At 45.3% G+C, this 26,815-nt stretch overlaps 1 protein-coding gene across 2 annotated transcripts in view; it reads left to right on the top strand.

The window, feature by feature from the left end:
* Positions 1-26,815, top strand: part of ATRN (attractin) — a 161,917-nt gene that overhangs the window by 102,109 nt on the left and 32,993 nt on the right. For both annotated transcript variants that reach the window (XM_060278333.1, XM_035101162.2), the window contains exons 25-26: positions 22,891-22,952; positions 26,737-26,815. In XM_060278333.1, coding sequence (XP_060134316.1) covers positions 22,891-22,952; positions 26,737-26,815 — 141 coding nt within the window. The remainder of the gene's footprint in view (positions 1-22,890; positions 22,953-26,736) is intronic.

Raw genomic sequence — 26,815 nt, 5'->3', positions numbered from 1 at the left:
TTCAAACAAACAAAGTAAAGCCGCCCCCCCCCTTTCTACCTTGGCTCATTTTTTCGCTATATCTGACAAGTTAGTAATGGGAAACGCTTCAAATCTCCTTTGATTGTGTTGTGTCAGCAGTTTTATGCGCCAGTGTTAAAGTTCTCCTCCCCGTGTGTGTTAGCGGTTCTGTAGTTTGGCTCGACGTAGTGGCACAAACATCTGAGTCCGAACGGAGCTCATTTGAAAGCTCTGTCAATTGGTGACTGAATGAGAAAGCCTTATAACTGTGATGGGCACTCTTACTTAGTGGTGGTATGTTCTGACCTTAACACCTGCAGTGAGGATTGTAAGGTCAGTGGTACTTCTGTTTCCTTGGCATTGCTACAAGCTGAGTCTCGTGCCCAATAATCATTGTATGAGGGTGCGGGTATTATTAACATGTCCATTTTGTTGGACTGATTTGGGTTTCTGATGCCCCTGAGGTTCATTTTGGAGAGCCTGGAGGGGTTTGCACAATACCAGACCCTCCAAGTGTCCCTATTTTCCAGGGACATCCCTGATTTGGAGAAGCCGTCCTGGTTTCTGATTTGATCCCACTTTTCCTTAGAACAGGGGTGCCCAAACTTTTTTTCAAAGAGGGCTGGATTTGATGAAGTGAACATGTGTGAGGGCCGAAGAAAGTTGCTGAGCTTTTTTGGGGATTGAAGTTGCCGAGCTTTTTAAAGGATTTTACCCCAGGACATATACTGCCATGGGAGCCGGATTAAATCGATCGGCAGGCTGAATTAGGCCCCTGAAACGGACTTTGAACATGCCTGCCTTAGGTGAAGGTAAAGGGACCCCTGACTATTAGGTCCAGTCACGGATGACTCTGGGGTTGCGGCGCTCATCTTGCTTTATTGGCCGAGGGAGCCGGCGTACAGCTTCCGGGTCATGTGTCCAGCACGACTAAGCTGCTTCTGGCGAACCAGAGCAGCGCACGGAAATGCCGTTTACCTTAGGATGCCCCTATTTTCACTGGAAAAATGTTGGAGGGTATGGAGTTATCCAACCCCCAAACCGTCTGAAGGGAATCCTGTATAGGGAAGGTTTTCCCTGTAATGTTTCATTATGTTTTTATATACTGTATGTTGGAAGCTGTCCAGAGTGACGGCAGCAACCCAGTAAAATTTGTGAGATATAAATGGTAAAATGACTATTAGGAAATGGGGTGTCCCTATTTTTGTTAGAGAAATGTTGGAGGGTATGCAATACCCATACCTATTTACCCTGCTCGAAGCACCATTCGGTTAATATAAGTGGAACCAGAACAGTAGCATGTGTACAGTACAGGGACAAAAACTTTTTTAAAATAAAAAAAGTGCAAGCTCCACCATGAAATGCAAATCTCCTGCGTCACTTTCTGGCTTCAGTTGGTGGTGGGAATTGAGTAATTTTGTACTGGGGATGTGTGCTATTGTCCCTGCAATCAAAATGTTCAGGGAGGCATTGAGATGCAGAATTAAGTGAAGGAAGCATCCAAAAGAGGAGCTGTTATAGTGATTAATGACTTCAGCTACCCTTACAGTACATAGAATGGCTACATATGTCTTCCAGTCATGACAAAGAGGTGAAATTTCTAGATTTCCTGGAGCCAATCAGAGGGACAGTGACTCTGATCTTATACAGTCTTACCGTGGAAGTCAAATGGAATCCGTTCCGGAAGTCTGTTCGACTTCCAAAATGTTTGGAAACCAAATTGTGGCTTCTGATTGGCTGCAGGAAGTTCCTGCAGCCAATCAGAAGCCACGGAAGCCGCGTCGGACGTTCGGGTTCCAAAAGAATGTTCACAAACTGGAACAATCACTTCCGGATTTGCGACGTTTGGGAGCCAAAACGTCTGAGTTCCAGGGCGGTCGACAACCAAGGTACGACTCTACTTGATTGGCACCCAGGACTTGGTGTGTGTTGTAAGTGGTGTCAAACATTTGGGTTCAGAAACAGTGTCAGTCAGATCAAATAATTTCTCCACTTCTCCACCCTTCCCTACTCATACTGAGCTTTTCTGATTGGTTTTGCTTTTTAGAAAATAATAATAATGCAGTATTACTTTAAAAATGCAGGGTGAAATTAAGCTAATTTTTATTCAGAGTAATTTTGTTGAATTTAATTGACCCAACTTAGTCATGTTCATTAATTTCAGTGGGTCTATTCTGAGTAGGCCTAGTGTTAAATCCCAACCACACTGTTTTTTGGACCAATGGCAGGCAAGTCCAAATAACAACTTGAAATTTAGGGCATACCAAATTCAAACATATGGAAACCTCTCCTGGTCCACCCCACAATTTGGGGAGTACACAGTCAATGCACACATTTTGTTAAAAGACTTTCCTGGATGTGCAGCGGGATTAGTGAATTATTTTTAAGAAGAGAAGAGGAAACAAAGAATTCAAAGATACAAATTAGGAAATGTGAATTTTAATATGGAAAGAAATCTCAGAGGAGATGCATTTAGCCTGTTCAGAACCAAAAATTATTATAAGAATGTGAGTGATCAATAAACACTATATAAGCTTTTATGGTTGGCTTTGTCTGCCTGAAAAATAATCTCCTAAACAATGACAGTTCTCTTTCTCAAGCTCTGGGAGGAAGACCTTTCATTGCCTACAGACAGCCACCCAATCTTATTAACCAATCACCCATTCCCACCACCCTTCTGAGTAATACCCCTCCCCACCCTCTCACTATATATAAGGGTCTGGTGACTTCTGTTTCAGTGTATCTGAAGAAGTGTGAATGCACACGGAAACTCATACCAAGAACAAACTTAGTTGGTCTCTAAGGTGCTACTGGAATGAATTTTTTTTATTTTGATAATCTAATTGTTTAATTTTCCTTATAAATTGTTATTTGGGAAAATGTTGCTTTTGTAGGGATCTGTTTTCTCTATCCTGTGATAGCTGCCAACACTGGGGGTGGGGGTGGGGGGAGAGCAGGGGTTAGATAGATCTCTTCTGGAAATGGTAAGGTGCAATGATAAATGGTCTGGAAACCAGGCCTTATGAGGAATGGTTGCAGGAGCCGAGTATGTTTAGCCTGGAAAAGAGGAGACTGAGAGGAGGTAGGATAGTAATCTTAAGAGCTGTCACATGGAAGCTTGTTTTCTCTTGCCCTGGAGAGTAGGCCTTGAATGGCTTCAAGTCAGGGATTTCCAAAGTCCATTTCAGGGGCCTAATCCGCCGCAGGTCGGAGGTGGAGCGTCTCCATCTCCAGCATTCTGCCCGGACACTGAGGTCCAGCACCGAGGGCCTTCTGGCGGTTCCCTCGTTGCGAGAAGCCAAGTTGCAGGGAACTAGGCAGAGGGCCTTCTCGGTGGTGGCGCCTGCCCTGTGGAACGCCCTCCCAACAGATGTCAAAGAGGAAAACAACTACCAGACTTTTAGAAGACATCTGAAGGCAGCCCTGTTCAGGGAGGCTTTTAATGTTTAATAGATTACCGTGTTTTATTTTTCTGTTGGAAGCCGCCCAGAGTGCCTGGGGAAACCCAGCCAGATGGGCGGGGTATAAATAATAAATTATTATTATTATTATTATTATTATTATTATTATTATTATTATTATTATTATTATCTGGCCCCTGTGGCAGTTTATTTCCTGGGGTAAAATCCTAAAAAGAACCTCAACAACTCCAACCCTAAAAAAGTTCTTCAACAGACTTCAATCCTAAAAAAAGCTCCACAACTGTGAGGACGCTGATTGTGCTTTCCACAAGTGAAGACTACTGACTCCACGGGTACATATGTACAGCGTTTTATTATACAACTATATATAAGGCAGAGCAAAGTTCTCATGTCCGCTCAGTCTGAGTCAGATTCCAGGAGTGGCGATCTTCGGGACCACCTCCAGCAAAGTATCTTGGGTGCGCTTAATCTCCTCCTCTCCTCTCTGCGTTGTAGATCCTACGTTGCTGAGGAGACGGGGCTATGACGTGTCCCTCCCCTCCTGAGCCACTCAAGTGCTGATCAGTGTCCCTAGTGTCTGAGACCTCTCCCTCCACAGAGCTCCCTGCTGCCTCACTGACCCCTGGCACCGCCTCGTCAGACTCTCTGCTGGCTCCTGGGTGGTGCTGTGAGCTCCTTGCATCCCAGAGCCCTTGTCCTGCCTCGCCGGGCTCTCTGCTGACCCTTGGTGGTCCCCTGACAACAACCTTGGGGTAAAATCATAAAAAGCTCAGCAACTCCAATCCTAAAAAAATAAAAAAGGTTGGCTCTTTGGTCGGCCCCCACGGCACTTCATCAGATCTGGCCCTCTTTGAAATAAGTTTGGACACCACTGTTACATGAAAGGAGATTCTTAGTAAACCTCAGGCAGAGCTTTCTGAAGGTAAAAACTGTGTGACTGCGGAAAAGACTCACTCAAGAAGGTGGTAGACTCTCCTTCCTTGGGGGTTTTTAAGCAGAGGTTGTTTGGCCATCTGTCATGGATGCTTTAATTAAGATTCCTGCATTCCAGGAGGTTAAACTAGATGACCCTCAGGGTCCCTTCCAACTCTGCGATTCTACAATTCTATTATTTTATTATTATTATTTATTGAATTTATAGACCGCCCTATACCTGGAGGTCTCAGGGCGGTTCATACCCCTGATGAACCTTATGTGTTTCTATAACACTCTCCTCTGCTTCCTGAAAATTGCCTCATGTGGCCCGTAACATTCCCTGTAAAATCCCCTATACCAAAAGTGCAAAATCTCAGATTTAGGTGTGAAACAGCAGCAGCAGCAGATCTGAAGCATTACAATAGTAAGATGATGCAACTATAGACCAGAAGCCTCCCCATAACAAAGTGCTCATCCGAGCAAGCAGCGAAGAACCATCGATCAAAAAGACAGTGCAAATCAATCAAGGAACCTGTCAGAATATAAATGTCTTCCCTTATTACTGACAGCTAGAAAGTGACCCAGATGAACAGGGACCTCAGTTGGGAATTCTGGAATTGCAGTGGCACCATGGGAAAAGGCCCCCTACACGTGCTCCACGCATTTCGGCCCCCCAGGCTAGAACATGACTGTAGCTGCAGCTCCTTTATAGACCGAGAATACTATATGACCCTGCAGCAGCTGGATCAGTGCCGCATAACAGCCCTGGGATGCCTCCATGTGCAACTTGTTCTCCTGTCCTTTTAGGATAAGGAAAACAATGAGTGCAGGCCAGATTTTGGGAATAGGTCGGTTCCCTCTGTACAGAGAAAATACTCCCAGATGAATAATAAGCTAATAGCTTGAATGAAGCAGTGCTGGGAGGGAGGAGCAGTTTCCTCTATTGAATGGAAACTTCTTCCCCTCCTTGAACCAAGGGAAGGCAAGGGTGGGAGCATGATTGAAGCTCCTGGTGGATCTTGCAAAACCTTGGCCTTATCTGCCCCATTCCTGATGTAATGTATGAAATCAGATGTAGGGTTGGTGGTTGTGGCTACCCCAGAATGGCCTGGCTGAAGTTTGACCCATGAGCTGAGCTGGAGGTTCCCTACCATTGGTCTCCACTGAGTGGAACTTGGTTCCACTTGGTGTCCTTCTGCCCTTCAAAACAGGTTTCCTACCACTGCGGTTCTTCGCAGCTCATTCCCGCACAGCATCAGTTGAAGCATTCGTTACATCTATGCGACAAACTCTCCAGAAGTTCAGCACAAACATTTTGTAGCCTGATTGCAATGATGGAAAATCTACCGCAATCTATTTTTAGGAGTAGAGTTAGGTAGCAAATTGCTGGATGCAGTAAATGAGGATGAAACGGAACAATGGGATGCAGGGTGGGGAGGGGAGAGAAGGCGAAAAGTTGTTAGCCTGCACCTTGATATGTGAAGCGGCATCCATAGTGATCCAATAATATGTGCTTGTGTGACAACCCAAGAAAAGAGCTGTCTCTCTCGTTCAGAAACAATTGAAGCGTTCGGGAATGGGCTCGCAGCAGAATACTTAAAAGAAGCGGTGGTGAAGCTGCAATGCACCGGACCAAAATTCAGATGTCAAGTGCACAGCTTGGTCACCGACAGCGCTTCCATTGCAGCAAAAATGAGAAGCAGCCAGGGAAGAAAAAGAACAAAAGTCTTTAACATGCATCTTTCAGAGACTCAAATACGCGTGTAAAAAGAGTTCTGCTGGATGAGAGGACGGGTTTTGCCCAGCGCAGCACCTGTAGAGATCATGCATTGGAGGTTCTCTTCCTGTCCTTTCCTTGCAGACCCTCGAAAATCTGCTTTTGAGAGTCCTCCAATGTATATCAGACCATGAAATAATCTATCTGGAGAAACAGGCCATGCACTTCCTTTATATTTGTGACGGCTGTCTTTGAAATTGGGCTGTTTCAAGGTGAAACGTCCGTCCATCTGTCCCCATTTAACCACTGGAATATACCTTATGCCTCACTGGGTGCTGCATTCCAAATAGGACGTGTTGTCTTCTAACTTTGAGAAGCGAGCAAGCCCAAGCCAATAGTAGTTCACATGGCAGTAGTTTTACCGAGTGATGAGTGCCGTTTGTATGGTCACTTCAGTGAGGATATATTTCCTTCTGTTCTTCGTTTTGCTGTCACGCTAAAATGAAAAGTCATGGCTCAACCCACCCCTTCTTCATATGGAGTTAGGGGGAATGCTGCCCCACTGGAAAGAAAGCCACTTTTGCCAACTTCTTTTGTCCAAATGGTGCTTGGACAATACTGCAGAGCCATCAGCCATCCCTTTGTCACTCCCCAGCAAACCAGGGAAATTGAAGTTGCATCTTTCTTTGTAGAAAGTCAAACACCAGGCTACTGCCGCTGGGAGCAGACCTTGGAATGGTTAGGTTGCAAGATCCTGAGTCTTGAATTGTGTTTCAGCTAATAGAGCTCCTGTGCCAGCTGAACACTCATCAATAGTAATGTTAAAGCAAAATGAGTCTAAAACAAAGAAATGCAATTAATTTTGCTGCTAATGGGAGCTCCCTTTTTAAAATGCAGAATAATTTCTAGTTGCTAACTGGAGCAGATCCTGCAGCATCCAGGAAACAGTACTGTACTTCATGCTGCTTCAGAAATAAATACGTTCTTTCCTCCTGTGGCATAGATTTCATCTGCGCTGTGCCAGAAAAAGCAAATTGTATGCTGCTGGTTTTTCTGTTGAACTTTATCTTCTGTAGTTTGACTTGTATTAATGCTTCTTGCCAATTAGCTTATGGGGCTAATGCTAGGGATGGATGGATCAGTTTCTCACTCATAAGTCTTTTGTCCCATTTCTGCATTAATCTGCAGTGTTTAGGTAAAAGGGGAGGAATCTGCACCAAATGTCACACTCTGTATTTAAATATGTATTTTATCTCAAAATATGCATCTAGATATTATTATTCATATTTTTAAAAGTAATTTAGTTTGTATCCCACTGTTCTTCCCAAAGGAGCCCAGGGGGGTAAACAACAAAACAACAAGTCTCTTAAAAACAATCCCAGTGCAGATGTAGACTGGGAAAGGTTTCTACTTAAAATGCTTGCTGGAATGGGAAGGTTTTTAGTGGGTGCTGAAAAGACAACAGAGGTGGCTCCTGGCTAATATTTAATGGGAGATGTCAGAGGGTCGTCGTGGCTACTCTAGAGTAACTCTGCTTGTGTCCAATTTGTCTCTAAAGACTTTTATTGTGCAAAGTATTTACAGTGCAGAGATAGCTTAAAACATGACCTCTCATTCCGAATCAGAATCCGGCAATGGTGTACGTCTGTTCTTACGCCAGCAAAGTAGTCGGGGCACCCCAAAACGCCTCCCCCTTGACCTGCGTCGTGGTGCTCTCCTTAACCCTTGCGCCGGAAGGAGCGATGCCCTCTCAGCCTCCTCCTGGTCAAAGTGGTGCAATGGCTCTCCAGCATCCTGGAGCCCTTGCCTACATCTCTCCTCTCCTGAGCTTTCCAATTGTTCCGCACACTGGCTGCTCTTTCCCTCTGAGTCTTTCCCCTCCCCTCTGGCTGCTTCAGACCCACTGCTGCTGTTCCCTCTGCTTGGCGAGGTGGACGTTAGGATGATGGGGACTGGCTCCCTGTAGGAGAGAATTCCAAATGGTAGGGGGGTCCTCCTGCTAAGATGGTTTTTGCCAAGCCGAGTACAGTGATCAGCCTGGGTAAATAGGGGTGAGGTGATAATATGCATATTTTATCTCAGTGTATGCATTTCAAAATACATTTCGTTTTAAAATACACACTTGCTAACTTACTTGAGCTGCTGAGTGTGCCACAAAATTTTGAGAAGTGGAAAACCGAAAGGTGTAATTACACTACGATCTGTACATTAGTTGGGGAGATGCTGATCACGTCTGTTTGCATCAGAATTTGGAGAAATCAAACCGCTGAAGCATCTTTAAACCAATATACAGGGTGCTGCCTCTGGCCTGCCTTGGGGATTGCCTCTCGCCAACTGAGCCTTCATAGCTTTAAAAGTCTTCAGAAAAAGTTTTGTTCCATGGGATGGAGAGCAGGGCTTTTTCCATGATGGCCCCATGGAATGTTTTGTCTAGGGACATTGGCCTATTTCCAACCACAAGGTTTCAGTCTTGTCATCCAAGTAGTCTTTTTTTTTGGGGGGGGGTGTTTTTCATTTGCATGGGATTGTATTGATACGGTAAGCTATGTTGATACACAAATTATCCAGCTGCTTTTCTTGAGGGGGGGGCAGAGAAAAAGAAAAAAAAGATGCATAATGACATCACAAGAGCCCTGCTGGATCAGGCCAGAGGCCCATCTAGTCACAGAATCATAGAGTTGGAAGGGACCCAAGGGTCATCTAGTTTAACCCCCTGCAATGCAGAAATTGTTTGGCCCAGCATGGGACTCGAACCCATGACACTGAGATTAAGAGTCTGATAGTGGAGGTGGTCATTGATAGTTCTTCTCCAGGAATATGTCCAGTCCTCTTTTAAAGCCATCCAAGTTGGTGGTCAGTTCTGCCTCTTGGGGGAGCAAATTCCATGGTTGCACCATGTGAAAAAGTAGTTACTTCTGTCTCTTCTGAATCTCCCAATGTTCAGCTTCACTGGATGTCCCTGAGTGTGTTAAATGCGCAGACATGTGTTAAATGAAATAAATTATACTATTACTTTTGCAAAAAAGGGGGGGTAACAGAAACCATGCAGGCAAGCATCTTAGCCCGATTCTAACATCTCTGCTGCCAAACGGCAGATAATTCAAACCAGCTTCGTTGAACAAACACGCATGAGATCCAAGGGGAGGGTTGTTGTTTTAAAGGTTTGTCAGGAAGTCTCCTTGCTTGAACTCCAATCCTTAAACTCTGCCTGTGGAAACAGTGAGTCATATATACTTTTTAAATTAAGACCTCCCCCCCCCCCGCTCCCAATTTTGTTCCATGTGAATTCTACCTACTGGTACCTACTGCAGTGAGTCTCACTACTTAAGCTGTGAAGAGCTTTGCCTAATAGCTGTTGTGGTTTAAGTAATCCAGAACACATTCTGCTTCCACTAAAGGAGAAATGAAATGGCTAAGTAAAGCAGGAATGGCTCATTTTCAAAAACTTCTCTTCTGCACCAGCAACAAGGACCAATCAGACTTTTCCTGGGTTAACTCTGAATGCAGCTAAGGGGACGTTCCAGAGGCCGGTATCTCCTCCCTGGCAGCAGCCTCTGGCTGTATGTGTAAAATCTCTTTCAGGTCATTTCATTGTATAGCAAAGGTTCTTGTAAAAGAAGTGCACAGTGCATATTGCACCATGGAATACTCTTTCTGATTTAAGGGGCAGATGGTGCCCCCTTGTTACGAGGGGGTGGGGTAGGACAGACTCCCCTTAATCTCTACGTTCAGTGAAGGGTCAGAATTTGAGTAGACTCATAAATTCCTGAATTTCTCAAGGACTGGGAAATAACATCACCTAACTTCTTCATGAGGCCAGCCTGGCGATGGCGGGTCCTTGAAGAAACAGTGGTTGTGATGGCTACCCATTACCCCTCAATGAAAGTCATCAGTCAGGAAGAAGACCTTGCCAGGCACAGAGGGTACCCTGTCACCACAGAAAAAGAGGGTACCCTTTTACGACAGAAGTTCAGGGAGCAACGCTTTCTGGGAAGAAGCAGGAAGGGGGTAGAACTCCATGCAGGGACTGATGGGAAGCAGCCATGATGACTGTCTGGAGCGTGCGGTTGCAGAGAGACATGGGGATGGCATTTAGGGTGCCCCTGAATCCCAAGCCGTAATGCTGGGAAGGACGATGTACGTGCTGTGCACTCTCTCCCCATAAAGCTCAGGTGTAAACATGTGTGAATCCTATATAATAAAGTGCAAGTGTCTCTGCGTCCAGTCCCTGTGTCCGTGGGATTGCGCTACTGCGCATGTGCCCCACGGACAGCCGTTGGGACTTGGAGCGCAGAGAAGGAGCGCGTTGGCTGGCGCGTAAGGGAGCTCAGCCTCTCGCCGTTTGGAGCAGCTCTCGCAAGAGAATCCAGAGGACGCGAGCGAGGCCGTTTACTTCTCGTGAGGCCGTTTACTTCTCGCGTGGACTTACTTCTAAGCGGCAGCGGCCGTTACAAGTGATGGTGGGCGAGCAATGTCAGCTCTGCGCATGTCCCCGAGGTTGCTAGAGCAACAGGTCTGTTCTAGCACCCGTTAATTTAACGGGCTTCATGACTAGTAAACCATATTTCCTGAAGGTGCCAGTTTCCGCTGTGCCTTGGTGTCTCAGTGGAAACGCAACCCTGGTTAGGTGCCAAGACCCTGTAATCTCTTGCTAACACTCAGCAGAGTTTGGGGCAGCCTGTAACAATATGGACAGTGTAAAACCAGTATTTATTCTCATGTTCTTTGCCCTATCGCTCTTTCACCCCTCAATGCGTAGCCAGGATTGTATGTACACAGGGAATCCAACTTCTGTGAACTGTAAAAATACAGATTGCAAGAGAGAGAGAGAGACATCATTTTCTTACTCCTCCACCCCAAATTCTGGTTTCTTAGCAATGGGAGGGTGAAGCCCACCTCTGAGCACTGAAGTCTGCATTCAGCCATACCTTACCAGCAATGTCTAAAATTTGCCCACACTCATTCAGTCAGCACTATATAATGAAAAGGGATATAGACTGGTCGGTTTGCTTTTTTTAAAAAGGAAGCTGATATTCTCAAGAACCTGTTTACCGTATCCTGTTCTCCTCCTATAGAATCCCAGCATTTGGATAGTCTTGCACGTGATCGTTTTTTCTTATGTGGAAGCTATCATTTTGTCCCTGAACACATCATCCCCTAATTCTAACCTCCAACTCCTGTTCAGGCCCTTATCTATGGTGTGTGCGCACTTAGAATCTCACTGTGAAAGCCTGATAGCTGTTATGGAGGTCATTCTTGGGCCCTAGGCTATGAGGAAGTGTGATCTATCCTCTTGTCCAGAACCAAGAAAATATAACACTACAAGGTTCTCAAAAGATACAGTAAGGATTGTTCCTGGACTTACTCAAAGTTCTTCAAAGTTTGTCCCCAGTTGTAATCATTGTTTGGAGGACTTTTGTGGAGCAGTGCAATCCCCCATAATTTAATAAAAGTGTAATAACAGGAACCTCTTTGGGCTAACACCCACCACACAAAGTATCAAAGAATTTACATTTATTGATTTGGGAAGAGAGATTCAGCAGGCAGAATGGTTCTTGATTTGTTTCTTCTTATAGGTTAATGGTTCACACTTGCCTTTTCTCAGCCTCAAAAATTCAACCGAGAAGACCTTATTTCTTTTAAAAAATAATATAAGTGGAAATCTAAGTCTCCAGCTGCTTCTGAACCGCCCCGAGGTGAAGGGTAGTATTAAAATTTCCCTTTTTGCAATGCACTGTCAAAAACCAAAATGAATGATCTTGACAACTTTTGGCATGGCTTGGGAAATACCTAAGCAATTTGTTTTTCAATAGAAAGTTGAGCAGCAGCTTCGTATTCAAACACAGCTCTGAGGTTTGTTTGACTTCATTCTTCTGAACATTAGAACTCAGGAAATACAGGTGGCAGGAAAGAAAACAGATGGATTTCATACAAAGCATGCGTGGTGTATTTTTCTGTTTGTTTTATCTGTCTGGAAAGTCTGGGCACTTTTCAACCTTGTGGGTCTCTGTGTGCTTTTGTGTGGTATTTTAATTTGTTTTGGCATTCAATTTTTTCCCCCTGAAATAGGAACCAGAAAATCCTGGAAGCTTTTTTCCTTTTCTTTTCCTTTTTGCACCGCTGGATCCAAAATAGCTGTTTTGGTCTCTAATTTGTTGAAATGAAATACACAGTGCTTCCTGGCCTAATAACTTGCAAAATTAGCTTCCATGATGTTGGTGGGTTCGGTTGCTGTTTTACTGTAAATCAACTTCTGGTCCACTCAAAACAAGACTGTTGCAGAAGGAATGACTGCAGTTCCTCTTTTACGGCTAAGTGTGTTGGTCTTTTCAGTTCTACTTGGTAGTATATTAACTCGCACTTGATTCCATCGTTTCAAGCTGCTTGCGGGGACCCCAAGTTCAGGCAAATGTGAGTTCTTGAAAATGGATATCTGTCAGAACATGCCCATTTGATCTGAAGCAGGAATACATGCTGTCTAGGCTGGGCATAATTTGTACTACAGCGAATAACATCTGCTGGAGATGTGGTGACATTGAAGCAGTTCAGTTCCACATTTATGGATGGTGTCCTGAGAGAGGGAGAGGGAGGGAGGGAGGGAGAGAGGGAGGGAGGGAGGGAGGGAGGGAGAGAGAGAGAGAGAGAGAGAGAGAGGGAGACATTGGAAATCAATTTTGACTTGTGTGTGCAGTTATGCATTCATACTACATCCATTGTTCTGTTTTTGTTGTTCTAAAAAAGACAGCTATATTATCTTGGAATATTAATGTATCTTTTAACAACTGCTATGATGGCAAAGCAAAATAAAAAAAATTCCTTCCAGTAGCACCTTAGAGACCAACTAAGTTTGTCATTGGTATGAGCTTTCGTGTGCATGCACACTTCTTCAGATACCTTCTTCAGACTGCAGTAAGTTTTATAAATGGGGAAGGAGTTCTGCCATCCATAGTTTGTGATTGGGTGTGTAAAGTAAAACTAATGGACACTCTGAGAGGTAGAAAAGGAGGACAAGTAGATAATGTTTATTAAAATATTAATATTATTATTAATATTAATATTATTATTATTATTATTGATATACTGCCCACAAAATACATAATCAATATAAAAACAACAATCCAATAACCCCCCCCCAAAAAAACCCCACCCATATTTTAAAAGTGCATAGGATGTCAATCAAATCAGCCAAAGCCTGGTGAACTTCCCTGGGGAGAGCATTCCACAGACAGGGAGCCACTGCAGAGAAGGCCCTGTTCTCGTGAAGCCACCCTCCAGACCTCTCGAGGAGGAGGCACACGAAGGAGGGCCTCAGAAGATGATCTCGGGGTCCGGTTAGGTTCATATGGAAAGATGCGATCCTTGAGGTACTGTGGTACTGAGCCGTTTAAGGCTTTATAGGTCAAAACCAGCACTTTGAATTGGGCCCGGAAACTAATAGGCAGCCAGTGCAGTCGGACCAGGATTAGTGTGATATGCTCAAACCGTCTTGCTCCGGTGAGCAACCTGGCCACTGAATTCCGCACTAGCTGAAGTTTCTGAACTGTCTTCAGAGGCAGCTATGTACTCAGATGATAAAGTACAAGAAAATGGTTCATCATTTGCATTAAAAGTGTTACAAACATGCTTTAATATGTAAAAGCCTTCTGTGACCTGAATTGTAAAACAAAGTAATCTCGTATTTAGAATCATAGAATCATAGAATCATAGAATCATAGAGTTGGAAGAGACCACAAGGGCCATCCAGTCCAACCCCCTGCCAAGCAGGAAACACCATCAAAGCATTCCTGACAGATGGCTGTCAAGCCTCTGCTTAAAGACCTCCAAAGAAGGAGACTCCACCACACTCCTTGGCAGCAAATTCCACTGCCGAACAGCTCTTACTGTCAGGAAGTTCTTCCTAATGTTTAGGTGGAATTTTCTTTCTTGTAGTTTGAATCCGTTGCTCCGTGTCCGCTTCTCTGGAGCAGCAGAAAACAACCTTTCTCCCTCCTCTATATGACATCCTTTTATATATTTGAACATGGTTATCATATCACCCCTTAACCTTCTCTTCTCCAGGCTAAACATACCCAGCTCCCTAAGCCGTTCCTCATAAGGCATCGTTTCCAGGCCTTTGACCATTTTGGTTGCCCTCTTCTGGACACGTTCCAGCTTATCAGTATCCTTCTTGAACTGTGGTGCCCAGAACTGGACACAATACTCCAGGTGAGGTCTGACCAGAGCAGAATACAGTGTTACTATTACTTCCCTTGATCTAGATGCTATACTCCTATTGATGCAGCCCAGAATTGCATTGGCTTTTTTTAGCTGCTGCATCACACTGCTGACTCATGTCAAGTTTGTGGTCAACCAAAACTCCTAGATCCTTTTCACATGTACTGCTCTCAAGCCAGGTGTCTCCCATCCTGTATTTGTGCCTTTCATTTTTTTTGCCCAAGTGTAGTACTTTACATTTCTCCTTGTTAAAATTCATCTTGTTTGCTTTGGCCCAGTTGTCTAATCTGTTAAGGTCATTCTGAAGTGTGATCCTGTCCTCTGGGGTGTTAGCCACCCCTCCCAATTTGGTGTCATCTGCAAACTTGCTCAGGATTCCCTCAAGCCCATCATCCAAGTCATTGATAAAGATGTTGAACAAGACTGGGCCCAAGACAGAACCCTGTGGCACCCCACTAGTCACTACTCTCCAGGATGAGGAGGAGCCATTGATGAGCACCCTTTGGGTTCGGTCAGTAAGCCAGCTACAAATCCACTGAATGGTAGCATTGTCTAGCCCACATTTTACCAGCTTCTTTACAAGAATATCATGGGGCACCTTGTCAAAGGCCTTGCTGAAATCAAGATAGGCTACATCCACAGCATTCCCTTCATCTACCAGGCTTGTAATTCTGTCAAAAAATGAGATCAGATTAGTCCAGGGGTCCCCAGACTTACCGAGCGGCGGGCCGGTGCCCGCCGCGCCGACCGCGCGGTGGGCCGGACTGCAGGGGAGTGCGCGCGCAGCGGGCCGGAGGGCGGGGGAGTGCGCGCCCGTGCGCATGCGCACACGCACACGGGCGGAAAAAAATCGGCGAAAATCGCTTGTGCGCATGCGTATGGGCCTCCCCCGACCCGGAAGTGCACCAGAAATGACCTCTTCCGGGTCGGGAGAGGCCCGTACGCATGCGCACAAGCGATTTTCGGCGATTTTTTGCCGATTTTTCAGATCGCCGCTGCGCCGCGCGCCGTGAGAGCGGGCGGCGGCAGCGGGCGGCGGGGGTCGTCGCGGGCCGGATTGGAAGGCCGATTGGGCCGCATCCGGCCCGGGGGCCGTAGTTTGGGGACCCCTGGATTAGTCTGACATGACTTATTTTTCAGGAACCCATGCTGACTTTTAGTGATCACAGAGTTTCTTTCTAGGTGCTCACAGACTGTTTCCTTAATGATCTGCTCTAGAATCTTTCCTGGTATTGATGTCAGGCTGACTGGGCGGTAATTGTTTGGGTCCTCTCTTTTCCCCTTTTTGAAAATAGGGACAACATTTGCCCTCCTCCAGTCTGCTGGAACTTTGCCTGTTCTCCAGGAATTTTCAAAGATTATTGCCAGTGGTTCTGAAATCACCTCTGCCAGTTCTTTTAATACTCTTGGATGTAGTTCATCTGGCCCTGGAGACTTGAATACATCTAAACTAGCCAAGTATTCTTGTACTACCTCCTTACTTATCCTGGGCTGTGTTTCCCCTGCTGAATCATCTGCTCCATATTCTTCAGGTCGGGCGTTTTTTTCTTTCTTGGAGAAGACTGAGGCAAAGAAGGCATTGAGGAGTTCTGCCCTTTCTCTGTCCCCTGTTTGCATTTCACCATCTTCTCCTCTGAGTGACCCCACTGTTTCCTTGTTTTTCCTTTTGCTACGGACATACCCATAAAAGCCCTTTTTGTTGCTTTTAACCTCTCTGGCGAGCCTGAGTTCATTCTGTGCTTTAGCTTTTCTGACTTTGTCTCTACACATGCTGGCTATATGTTTGAATTCCTCTCTGGAGATTTCCCCCCTTTTCCATTTTTTGTACATATCCCTTTTAAATCTTAACTCAGTCAAAAGTTCTTTAGATAGCCAGCCTGGCTTCTTTAGGCACCTTCCATGTTTCCGTCTCATTGGTATTGCCTGAAGTTGTGCTTTTAATATCTCCCTTTTAACAAACTCCCAACCATCATGAACTCCCTTCCCTTTTAGTATTACTGTCCATGGGATTTCACCCAGCGTTTCCCTAAGTTTTCTGAAGTCGGCTTTCTTAAAGTCTAGAATTTGGACCTTAGTATGCTTGGTTGCTCCTTTCCGCTGGATAATAAACTCCAGAAGAGCATGGTCACTCCCACCTAATGATCCTGCCACTTCTACCCCACTAACCAAGTCATCACTATTGGTTAGGACCAGATCTAAAATGGCTGATCCTCTTGTTGCTTCTCCCACTTTCTGGACAATGAAGTTGTCTGCAAGGCCAGTGAGGAATCTGTTCGACCTTATGCTCTTGGCTGAGTTTGACATCCAACAAATATCAGGATAGTTGAAATCCCCCATTACTACTATCTCACTTCCTTTGGAATGCTTGGCCATCTGTTCCAGGAAGGCATCATCTGTGTCCTCAGTTTGGCTTGGGGATCTATAGTAAACTCCCACAATGAGATCACTGTTGTTTTTCTCTCCCTTAATTTTGACCCAGATACTCTCAATTTGGCTTTGAAGTTTTAAATCCTGGATCTCTTCACAGGTATACATATCCCTAACATATAAAGCTACTCCTCCTCCTTTCCTGTTTGGTCTATTTCTCTTAAATAGATTGTATCCCTCTATTACTACATTCCAGTCATGAGACTCATCCCACCAGGTTTCAGTGATGCCTATTATGTCATATTTAGTTTGCTGTACCAAGAGCTCAAGTTCATCTTGTTTATTTCCCATGCTCTGTGCATTAGTATACAGACATTGAAGACCGTTGATCATTCCCCCATGTCTCTTATTTAAGGATATTTTCGTCCCACCACTAGGTCTGCATGCTGCTTGCTCCATTTGGTCCTTGACATTTGGATGATCATCTTCAGCATTTGATAGACTCCTACCTTCAGGACCACTGTCTCCCTCCCCCACATAAGTCAGTTTAAAGCCCTCCTGATGAGGTTTTTGAGTTTTGTGGCAAAAACATTCCTCCCAACTTTTGTGAGGTGCAGCCCATCACTTGCCAGAAGTCCATCTTCAAGAAACTGCAGACCGTGATCTAGGAATCCAAACCGTTCCTGTTTGCACCATTTGCGAAGCCAGTTGTTCACTTCCCCTATTTTTCCCTCTCTCCCTGGGCCATGTCGTTCAACTGGGAGGACAGAAGAGATGACAATTTGTGCATCTAATTGCTTCAACTTCCTGCCCAGAGCCTCATAATCATTTTTGATCTTCTGTAAGCTATGGCTTGCAGTGTCATTGGTTCCCACATGCACCAAAAGGAAGGGGTATTTGTCAGTGGGTTTTATGATTCCTTGCAGCCGTTCTGTTACATCTTTGATCTTGGCCCCAGGTAGATAGCACACCTCTCGAGACATCTTGTCAGGCCCACAGATTACTGCTTCTGTACCCCTCAGTAGGGAATCCCCAATCACCACTACACGCCTCTTCATAGGCTTGGTTGGGATTCTTCCATGTGCTGTCCCTTCCAAGGTTACCTGCATATTCCCAGAGGACTGACTTGGTTGCTCGTCTTCATATTCCTCATCAACTGTGATGAGGGAGAGATCCTCAGGTGGAGTCTGTTTCTCGTCTTCCATGAGCACTTCAAAACGGTTGTGTAATTCTAAGCACTCAGAGCGATCCCTGGGCCTTCTACTTCTATGAGTCACGTTCCTCCATACATCTGGCTGCTGTGTTGGGGAACTGACCTCCTCCTCAGGGAGATCCCCTGTCTCCTCCTTGGTGCAGACAGTGTGCTCTGCTGCATCCAAGAAAAGCTCCAGCTCTTTAATTCTCTGGAGCGTAGATACACGCCCCTGAAGCTGCTGCACCTTCTCTTCCAGAAGGGCAACCTTGTTTTCTAGTAGGGCAACCAACTTGCAATTGTTGCAGGTGTAGCTCCCCACATCCTTTGGCAAGAAAACAAACATTGCACAGGAATTGCAGGTGACAACGGTTGTTCCCTCCACCTCCATCTTGAAAACCTTGAGGTCAAGGGGGAAAGAGGAAGAGGCCTAGGGGCTTCCGGATTCAGCGCCAGCGTCGATCGGCGGGGTTTCGTCTCGTCTCCGAGACGGCCCGTCTCTGCTAGGAGTGGGGAGGGCAGCGAGAGCAACGCTGCGCCCCTTAGAACCTCGGGAAGGGCGTCCCGAGGGCAATTTGCTCGGCACAGACCCAATCCGGACTCCCCAACTCTTCGGTTAGCTCTAATAAGAGCTCCGGAGCGAGGAGGGTAGAAGTCGCGGGGGCCATTTTGAGCGGCAACGTTATTCTAGCAGGGAGAAGCTTCAAGCCGAAGGCGGAGAGCGCTGGATTCTTCCGAAAATAAAACGATTGGAAAAGACTGTAAGTAACCTCACGATTTGGATTATAAAACAATTTGGTCTGGGAGAGAGGGGAGAAAAGAGGAAGCCACCCCCCCCCCCACGGCAACAAAGAGACAGTAAATAGAAACCCGAAGCCATAAACAGAAGATTTGTAATTCAAAAGGATCCCTCAAAGGCATCAAAGAGAATATCCCCTTTGATGCAGGGTGAAAAGGGGAGAGAGACTGTGGTTTATGACTGCCCTGCAGCAATGAGGTAAAGCCTAAGAAAAACCTTTCTTTCCCTCGGGAGCCGGCAGCCTAGGCAATTCAGTGAGTTGATCAGGATTTATAGTCAATTTTTACTTCACTTTGTATTTCTGGACTTTGTGGAATTTCTTTTTTGGCTTAAGTGCTTGTGAAATGTGAGTTCGAACTTTATTGTTAACAAGACTTGAAGAATGCAGCCAGCTTGTTAAAATGGAGTCGAGAAAATAAACTGTGATCATATTCCACCCCACGTGATAAGTTTTGACCTTGGCAGGACTGAAATATGTCAACAAAAAAGTGTTCCCCTGAGTTCCAGCGGTCTGTTTTGACCTTAATGTGGGAAACAAGAATAGAGTTATGTCAAGAGGAGACACGACGACAGGAGTTACAGCAGAAATTTCAGGAGGTGATGGCGGAATATGATTTTCTAGGAGATGAAGCTTTTGACACTGAAAAAGAGCAATGTGAGAATGACAATGATGGGGAAGGAAAAGATGAAGATGAGGACTGTGATGATTCAACACAAAATGAAACACACCATGAAAAAAATGATGACTCTACTCTACAAAAAGTTGGATGGAGTGCCCTGTCTTTGAGGGGGGCACGATTGGTATTATTGGAACTCCAGAACGCCCACAGGGAAGAAGGAAAAAATATGCAGAGAAGAGAAGAAATTCAGGGGTCCTGTATGGTGACCTGGATGGCAAGAGACTGTAAACAGGGGGTGGGGTGAAGGGAAAGTGATGTTGTGATTATAAGGATGGATTAACAGGTTTATAACTGGTCTGCTGATTTTGGAATTTGCTGGATTGGGGGGGGTGGAGCCGGTAATCGGGGATGTAAGGTTAAATTGAGAATAGTTATAGTTTTAAAAGTGAATGGATTTTGGAAAATGTGAAAATATGGAGGCTTATAGAGGGAGAAAAAAAAATTAGGCACGGGAAGAGAAAATGGGAGTTTGAATTTTCAGTGATTTGAATATTAGATGAAAATGTTAACAATTGATTTATAAGTTGTATAAGATACAAAGGTGTATTTTTATAAAGTAAGAAACTGTTGCAGATGATAAAAAAGGGATGAAAACCGGGGAAGGGGGGGGAGGGGAAGCCCATAAAATATGGTTTTTCAACTATGAATGCAAGAAAAATTTTTCTGTTTTGTATTGTTTTTTTCTTTTTCTTTTTTTTCTTCGCCCTTTCTTTTTCCCCTTTTTTTCCTATTTCTATTTTTCTCTTTTTTTGGTATAACAACAGATGGTTGGATGGATGTCCTCCTGCGTACTGCCCTGGTTTGCTGGAGCTCCCTGGTGGCAGGGGGGGGCTTTGGGGTCAGGGGAGGGGGAGGAGGACAGAAATCCAAGCATAAAATGGACCATTTCTGACTGTTCACAAACATGGGATACTTCTGTGGCAGGGGAGGACCCATGTGGGTGGGTAGGAAGGAGGTGGAAAAGGGGTTTAAGTATGTACCGTTTTTTTGTTTTTTTGTATTTTGTAAAATTAATAAAAAGTATGTTTAAAAAAAAAAAAAAAAGAGGAAGAGGCCTAGGTCCCCCCTAACAAACGTTTGAGACTTGCTGCCCTAGATCGAAAAGATGGGTCAAACTGCGTGCGCCGCTAGGCGCGCGCCGCTGCACTCCAAGCTCTGACTAGCTCCGCCCACAGCTAATCACCTGAACTTCCTGACTCACACTTCTAGGTGAAAGGTCACAGCCAGAAACAAACAAGGTCACAGCCAGAAACAAACACCCACACAAGCCTGAACAGTCACCCAAATCCAAGAGGCAGCAGCCCTAGAAAACCAGCACAAGCACACAAACAAGTAAGAAAACAGATAAGCACACAAACTTACTCACACACAGCCCCAAAAGACAAAGCCACAAAACCTACAGAGTGTCTCCCAAGCTCAGCTCACCTTCTGCTCCTTCCTCAGTCGCTGCACTCCAAGCTCTGACTAGCTCCGCCCACAGCTAATCACCTGAACTTCCTGACTCACACTTCTAGGTGAAAGGTCACAGCCAGAAACAAACAAGGTCACAGCCAGAAACAAACACCCACACAAGCCTGAACAGTCACCCAAATCCAAGAGGCAGCAGCCCTAGAAAACCAGCACAAGCACACAAACAAGTAAGAAAACAGATAAGCACACAAACTTACTCACACACAGCCCCAAAAGACAAAGCCACAAAACCTACAGAGTGTCTCCCAAGCTCAGCTCACCTTCTGCTCCTTCCTCAGTCGCTGCACTCCAAGCTCTTCTTATTTATTTCAAAACAATAAATAAGAAGAATGCTTCCCTTAAATTCTCTCCAGTTTTTCCTGCCATATTTTAATCTTCATATGAGATCTAAGAACCAGGAGGAGGCTGTCTCTTGGCCCTGTCCCTGGAGACTTGGAATGAATGACACAGTGGTGACATCCTGTTTAAAAGACCAGGACTGGCTTCCCAGCTTTTATATTGCTGTCAAACTTGGGCTGGGGTGGCTGTCACTATGGAGTCTTTGTAACGCAGCAAGGTGAAAGCTAAGGACCAGAGCTGGAGCCTGAGAGCAGGTATCTCAGTGTGTTGCTGCAGCAGCACTGCTGGGCAGTCTACTGAGGGTTTATATGCTGCTGAATAGAGTTTTAGACCTCGCCTCCCAGGGGATTGGCTCTCAGTTAAAGGGCCATGTACTCCTCTAGGGAGGCTTCCATAATGGAAAAAAGTGGGAAGACTGGAACTGAGGAAGTTGCTAGGTAAAGGGACCCCTGACCATTAGGTCCAGTCATGGACAACTCTGGGGTGGCGGCGCTCATCTCACTTTACTGGCCGAGGGAGCCGGCGTACAGCTTCCGGGTCATGTGGCCAGCATGACTAAGCCGTGTCTGGCGAACCAGAGCAGCGCATGGAAACGCCATTTACCTTCCTGCCGGAGCGGTACCTATTTATCTACTTGCACTTTGACGTGCTTTCGAGCTGCTAGGTTGGCAGGAGCAGGGACTGAGCAATGGGAGCTCACCCCGTCGCGGGGATTTGAACCGCCGACCTTCTGATCGCCAAGCCCTAGGCTCAGTGGTTTAACCCACAGCGCCACCTGCGTTGGATGTTCACTCTGGGGAGGCTTCCGTAATGGAAAAAAAGTGGGAAGACTGGAACTGAGGAAGTTGTTAGGGAGGAGTTAATACCTGAGGATGTCGGTCTGGAAACATTCTGAGGAGCAGGGCGTAGACATAGTTCTACACTTCACTTCTCTGCAAGAGGGATTGCCTTGGTGGTCATTGCTGAAATGGTTCAAGGGGAGGTCTTTTATGTTGCAGGATTCCCCCTTCTGAGAGGGCTCAAGTTTAGACCCTGAACCCATCTTGTTTTAACTTGGATGGCTTCCTAACCACTACACCATCTCAAGCCTCTTGAGATGTACTGTGGTTTTCGAGCATCAGGGAGGTTTTTTGTGGTTGTCAGAGCTTCAGGGGTCAGCAAACATTTTCAGCAGGGGGCTGGTCCCCTGTCCCTCAGACCTTGTGGCGGGCCAGACTATATATTTTTGGGGGTGTGTGGGGGTGGAATGAACAAATTCCCATGCCCCACAAATAACCCAGAGATGCATTTTAAATAAAAGCACACATTCTGCTCATGTAAAAACACACTGGTTCCCGGACCGTTCGCGGGCCGGATTTAGAAGGTGATTGGGCCGGATCCAGCCCCCGGGCCTTAGTTTGCCTACCTATGCGTTAGTGCAACAAAGTAATGAGTGCTCAGATATGAATAGAGCATGAGGGAGAGAAGTTGTAGCGTATTGATTATGTTCCCATCGTTTTAAGCAATGCATGTTTATTATGCTGCTGTTCCATTTGTGCTTTTAATATGGCACCATGTTTTTATTGTTTTTTGTGTTGTAAGCCTCCTTGGGTACCTGGTAGAATGGTGGGGTATCAAATAACAATGCACCACTTTTAAGTGACAGGTTGCTGTGTTAACACTATCTAAATGGAGCAGGATTTCATTATGTTAGCCCTGGAAATGGAATAGCTTATTTGCAACATGAGTTTCTGAATGCAACAACAAATAATTCATTTGCTTTTTCTTCTCTACAGATTGCATTTTCACAGCACAGTAACTTTATGGACCTGGTACAGTTCTTTGTCACCTTTTTCAGGTAATATTCTACTCTGAGTAACTAAAATATTTTACTGTTAGTATCAAAAGCCTTACTGAAGTCAAGATACACTATGTCCACAGCATTCCCCTGATCCACCAAGCTTGTAACTCCATAAAAAAGAAAGAAAGAAAGAGAAAGAGAGAAAGAAATGATATTCATCTGGCATGACTTGTTTTTGAGAAACCCATGCTGGGTTTTAGTAATCACAGCACCCTTTTCTAAGTGCTTAAAGGCTGACTGTTGAACTATCTGAAGAAGGGTTTGTCTTTTGTTCCTATGCCATATTACAATCCTTTATCAGTAAGAACTGAGGGGGTTTTTTTTAAAAGGGATCCACTGTGGTAGGTGGGTAGAGTGAACTGGGGTAGGATCCTGGAAATTACAGGCTGGTTAGCTTAATGTCTGTAGCAGGGAAAGAGTGTGTGTTCTTGGCAATCGGGACATATTAGGGATTCTGTTGGTTTACTGCCCTCCTTGCTGCCCAGCAGTCTCCTTGCCTGAGCTGACAGAGCTGGTCTCCGAGGTGGTGCTGAAGACTCCCAGACTGCTGGTTCTGGAAGACTTCAGCATCCATGCCAAGACAACTGGCTCTGGGGCGGCTCAGGACTTCATGGCCACCATGACATCCATGTGGCTGTCCCAACATGTCACCGGCCCAAGGCACATGGCAGGCCACACTCTGGACCTTGTTTTCTCGACTGGGCAGGAATAGGGTGATTTGAAGGTGGGGGGTATTGACATCAGTCCCTTGTCATGGTCGGATCGCTCCTGTTGTGATTTAGGCTGTCAGCACCTTTTCCTCTCTGCAGAGGCGTGGGACCTATTAGGAAGGTCCACCCTCGGAGGCTGATGGATCCAGTGGGATTCCAAACGGCTCTTGGGGGGGGGGGTTCTGGCTGATATGACTGGTGCCCCTGTTGAAGCCCTAGCTGACCTTTGGAACACCCAAATGACTTGGGCTATTGACATCATCACCCCTGAGCGGCCAGGTTGCTCACCGGAGAAAGACAGTTTGAGCGAATTACACCAATCCTGGCCCAACTGCACTGGCTACCAGTTAGTTTCTGGACCCAATTCAAAGTGCTGTTTTTGACCTATAAAGCCTTAAAAGGCTCAGGACCGCGATACCTCTTTCCATATGAACCTACCCGGACCCTGAGATCATCTTCCGGGGCTCTCCTTCGTGTGTCCCCTCCTCGAGAGGTCTGGAGGGTGGCAACACGAGAACAGGGCCTTTTCTGCAGTGGCTCCCTGTCTGTGGAATGCTTTCCCCAGGGAAGTTCACCAGACACCGCCTTCATTAAACACCTTTAGGCGCCAGGCAAAAACATTCCTTTTTAACCAGGCTTTTGGGTGATCTGATTGACATCCTATGCCTTTTTAAAATGTGGCTCTTCTTTTACGGGGGGCCGGTTTTATTGGGTTGTTGCTTTTATTTTGACTATATATATTGTGGTTTTTATGTAGATCTTTTCTGTGAACCGCCCTGAGACCTCCAGGAATAGGGCAGTATATAAATTCAATAAATAATAATAATAAAAGTCACCTTCCTATTTCTGTTATTTGCAGAAGTAATGGGATACAATTTGGCAGCGTTTTGGTGTCCACCGAACCCTTATTTCTTGCCACTCTTTTAAGGTGAAGGGCAAGGATTTCCTCCTTTCAGTTGCCCTGGATTGCAGACCAATCGCTTCTTCCCATACAAGCCATTGAGAACTAAGAAAGGGCCTTATTTGCATTCGCCCTGCCTGATGTTCTGCATAGCCCCATGCCGGTTCTGGCTGTTGGTTGTCCAAGCGTGGTGGAACTTCTGAGTGCCATTTATGCATCAGAAATGTCACCTTTAAATATGACCCGATCATCTGACGTTCAGAGCTCTGACTCTGAAGTGAACTCTGAAGTTCTGATGCGTTGGGAAGTGTTGGCGACTGACCTCCTGCAATAAAAAAATGAGCCCCACTGTGTGAGCTTTTCAGCACTTACGGGGATCTGCTGCCTCCTTGTGACAAAGATGTAAAGGGTTTTTTTGGAGGCATTGAAGAAGAAAGCTGCTTGTATATTCCACTGATACCTTCCCAAATTGATTTTTTTAAAAAGGCAAAGAAAGATAGTTGTAGCAAAAGAGTTAGTCTTTAGACGGGCTCTTCTTAAACTCAGCAGGGTTTGGCTGAAGTGTAAGGGGCTGCTGAATTTTTCACACAGATGGCCTCAGCCATTGGACAAATATCTGCTGTGGGTTACGGTCTGGCTAGCGAGGAGCGTGAGCTCATGTAAGCCTCCAAGTGCAGCTGCTGTGGCTGCACAAGTCCTTTCTGATCCCTAATTCTGCCTCTGAATTTAGAAATAGTGGAAAGGGATTGGGATGGAGGACATGAGCAGAGACGCCGTAGGGTTTTGTTTTGGAGGGAGAAACAAAGTTGGTTCTTTGTTCAGGAGACTTTGATGGGCAGGGATGTTGCATTGGCAAGATTCCATTCCCTTGTTTTAGTCTACATTTTATTTTTTGATATTTTCTTTTTAATCGGACAAGAATTCACCTGGCAAAAGAACTTACTTTTTGGACAAATAAGCCTCAAACATCAAGGCTAGGTGGGGAGGAGTATTAAATAACTTGCACACAACCGCTGCAGGTCTCTCTTTGTATTTTCTGTCTGCTGAATAGATTGTGTCTGTGAGATGGGAAGATTTTAAATGATACTTTATTAATGGACTTGGCATTTGCTTTGGTAAATCATCAGATAATATTTGAGCAAGTAATTTTCTACCTTTGTTCCATGTTGTAAACTGGAGCAAGTAGCAGTCACCTCTCTAACTGTAGGGCATGCTGCTTTGAAGGTTATTGAGATAATGCAGGGGGGGGGATGTTTGCTGGCTGTGGGTTGGCAAGTTGCTATAATTAATTGCATCAAAAACAATTACAGAGAGATCTGGATAAAAGTAATGACATATGAAAGCTATTAGATCACCCTTTTCCTTTGCCATAACAGATGTAGAAAAATAATTGAGTACTCTTACAAAACGATTGTGAAACTGGAGAGCCCCATGGGTAGAGTGTTAGATTTGGCTTGGGTTCAAATCCCAATTCAGCCATGGAACCATTAGCTGGCTTTTGGTACATCATTCACCCTCACTTTCCCATCTGAAAAATGGGATAATGGTGACCTCCCTTGCTTGTTTTTATGAGGATTAATGATAACATTTGGCTAGAATCTACTCTGTGCCTTAGGGAGAGAGTAGGCCTATAAATCTCAGCCAGTGAATAAATCAATATGAACAGGGTTCATTTTCTAGTTCACTTGGTCTTATAAATAAGACGTTACCTGCGATTAGAAAGGAAACAGAACAAACATGCCTTATTTAAAATCCCTTTTGCATGTTTTCACACATTGCCGTTCCGTTTCCCTTGCTGGGTCACAGTGAGATCTGCATTAGCAGGCCTTCTGTCATCACCGTTGAGTGATAACTTGATTGAATTATGTTGACGTTCTCAAGTGTGAAGGTAGGTGATATGGTCTCATTCTGGCTTTGTCATTCACCCTTCACAGCGGCACATCTTGCTTCTCTCCCCCCCCCCGCCCCGCCCAAATGCCTGCTGCGCACCACCTTACAAGACAGAGACATGAATCTTAATGTTGCCAAGCACTTTATGTGCCATTAGTATCTGTTGACAGAAGTTCATGAGAGTACAATGCTATTTTTGTTGGTCTAGCTGTCGAATTTTCCTGCATCTCAAATCAGGAAATAAGTGCTGTTGTTGTTTTTCCTGTTTCCTCCATTTCAGCTGTTTCTTGTCTCTGCTCCTTGTTGCTGCTGTGGTTTGGAAGATTAAGCAGAGCTGCTGGGCATCACGGCGGAGAGAG

The sequence above is a fragment of the Zootoca vivipara genome, chromosome 9 (genome assembly GCF_963506605.1).
Source record: "Zootoca vivipara chromosome 9, rZooViv1.1, whole genome shotgun sequence".
Taxonomy (NCBI): Eukaryota; Metazoa; Chordata; class Lepidosauria; order Squamata; family Lacertidae; genus Zootoca; species Zootoca vivipara.
This window is presented reverse-complemented; position numbering and strand designations above follow the sequence as displayed.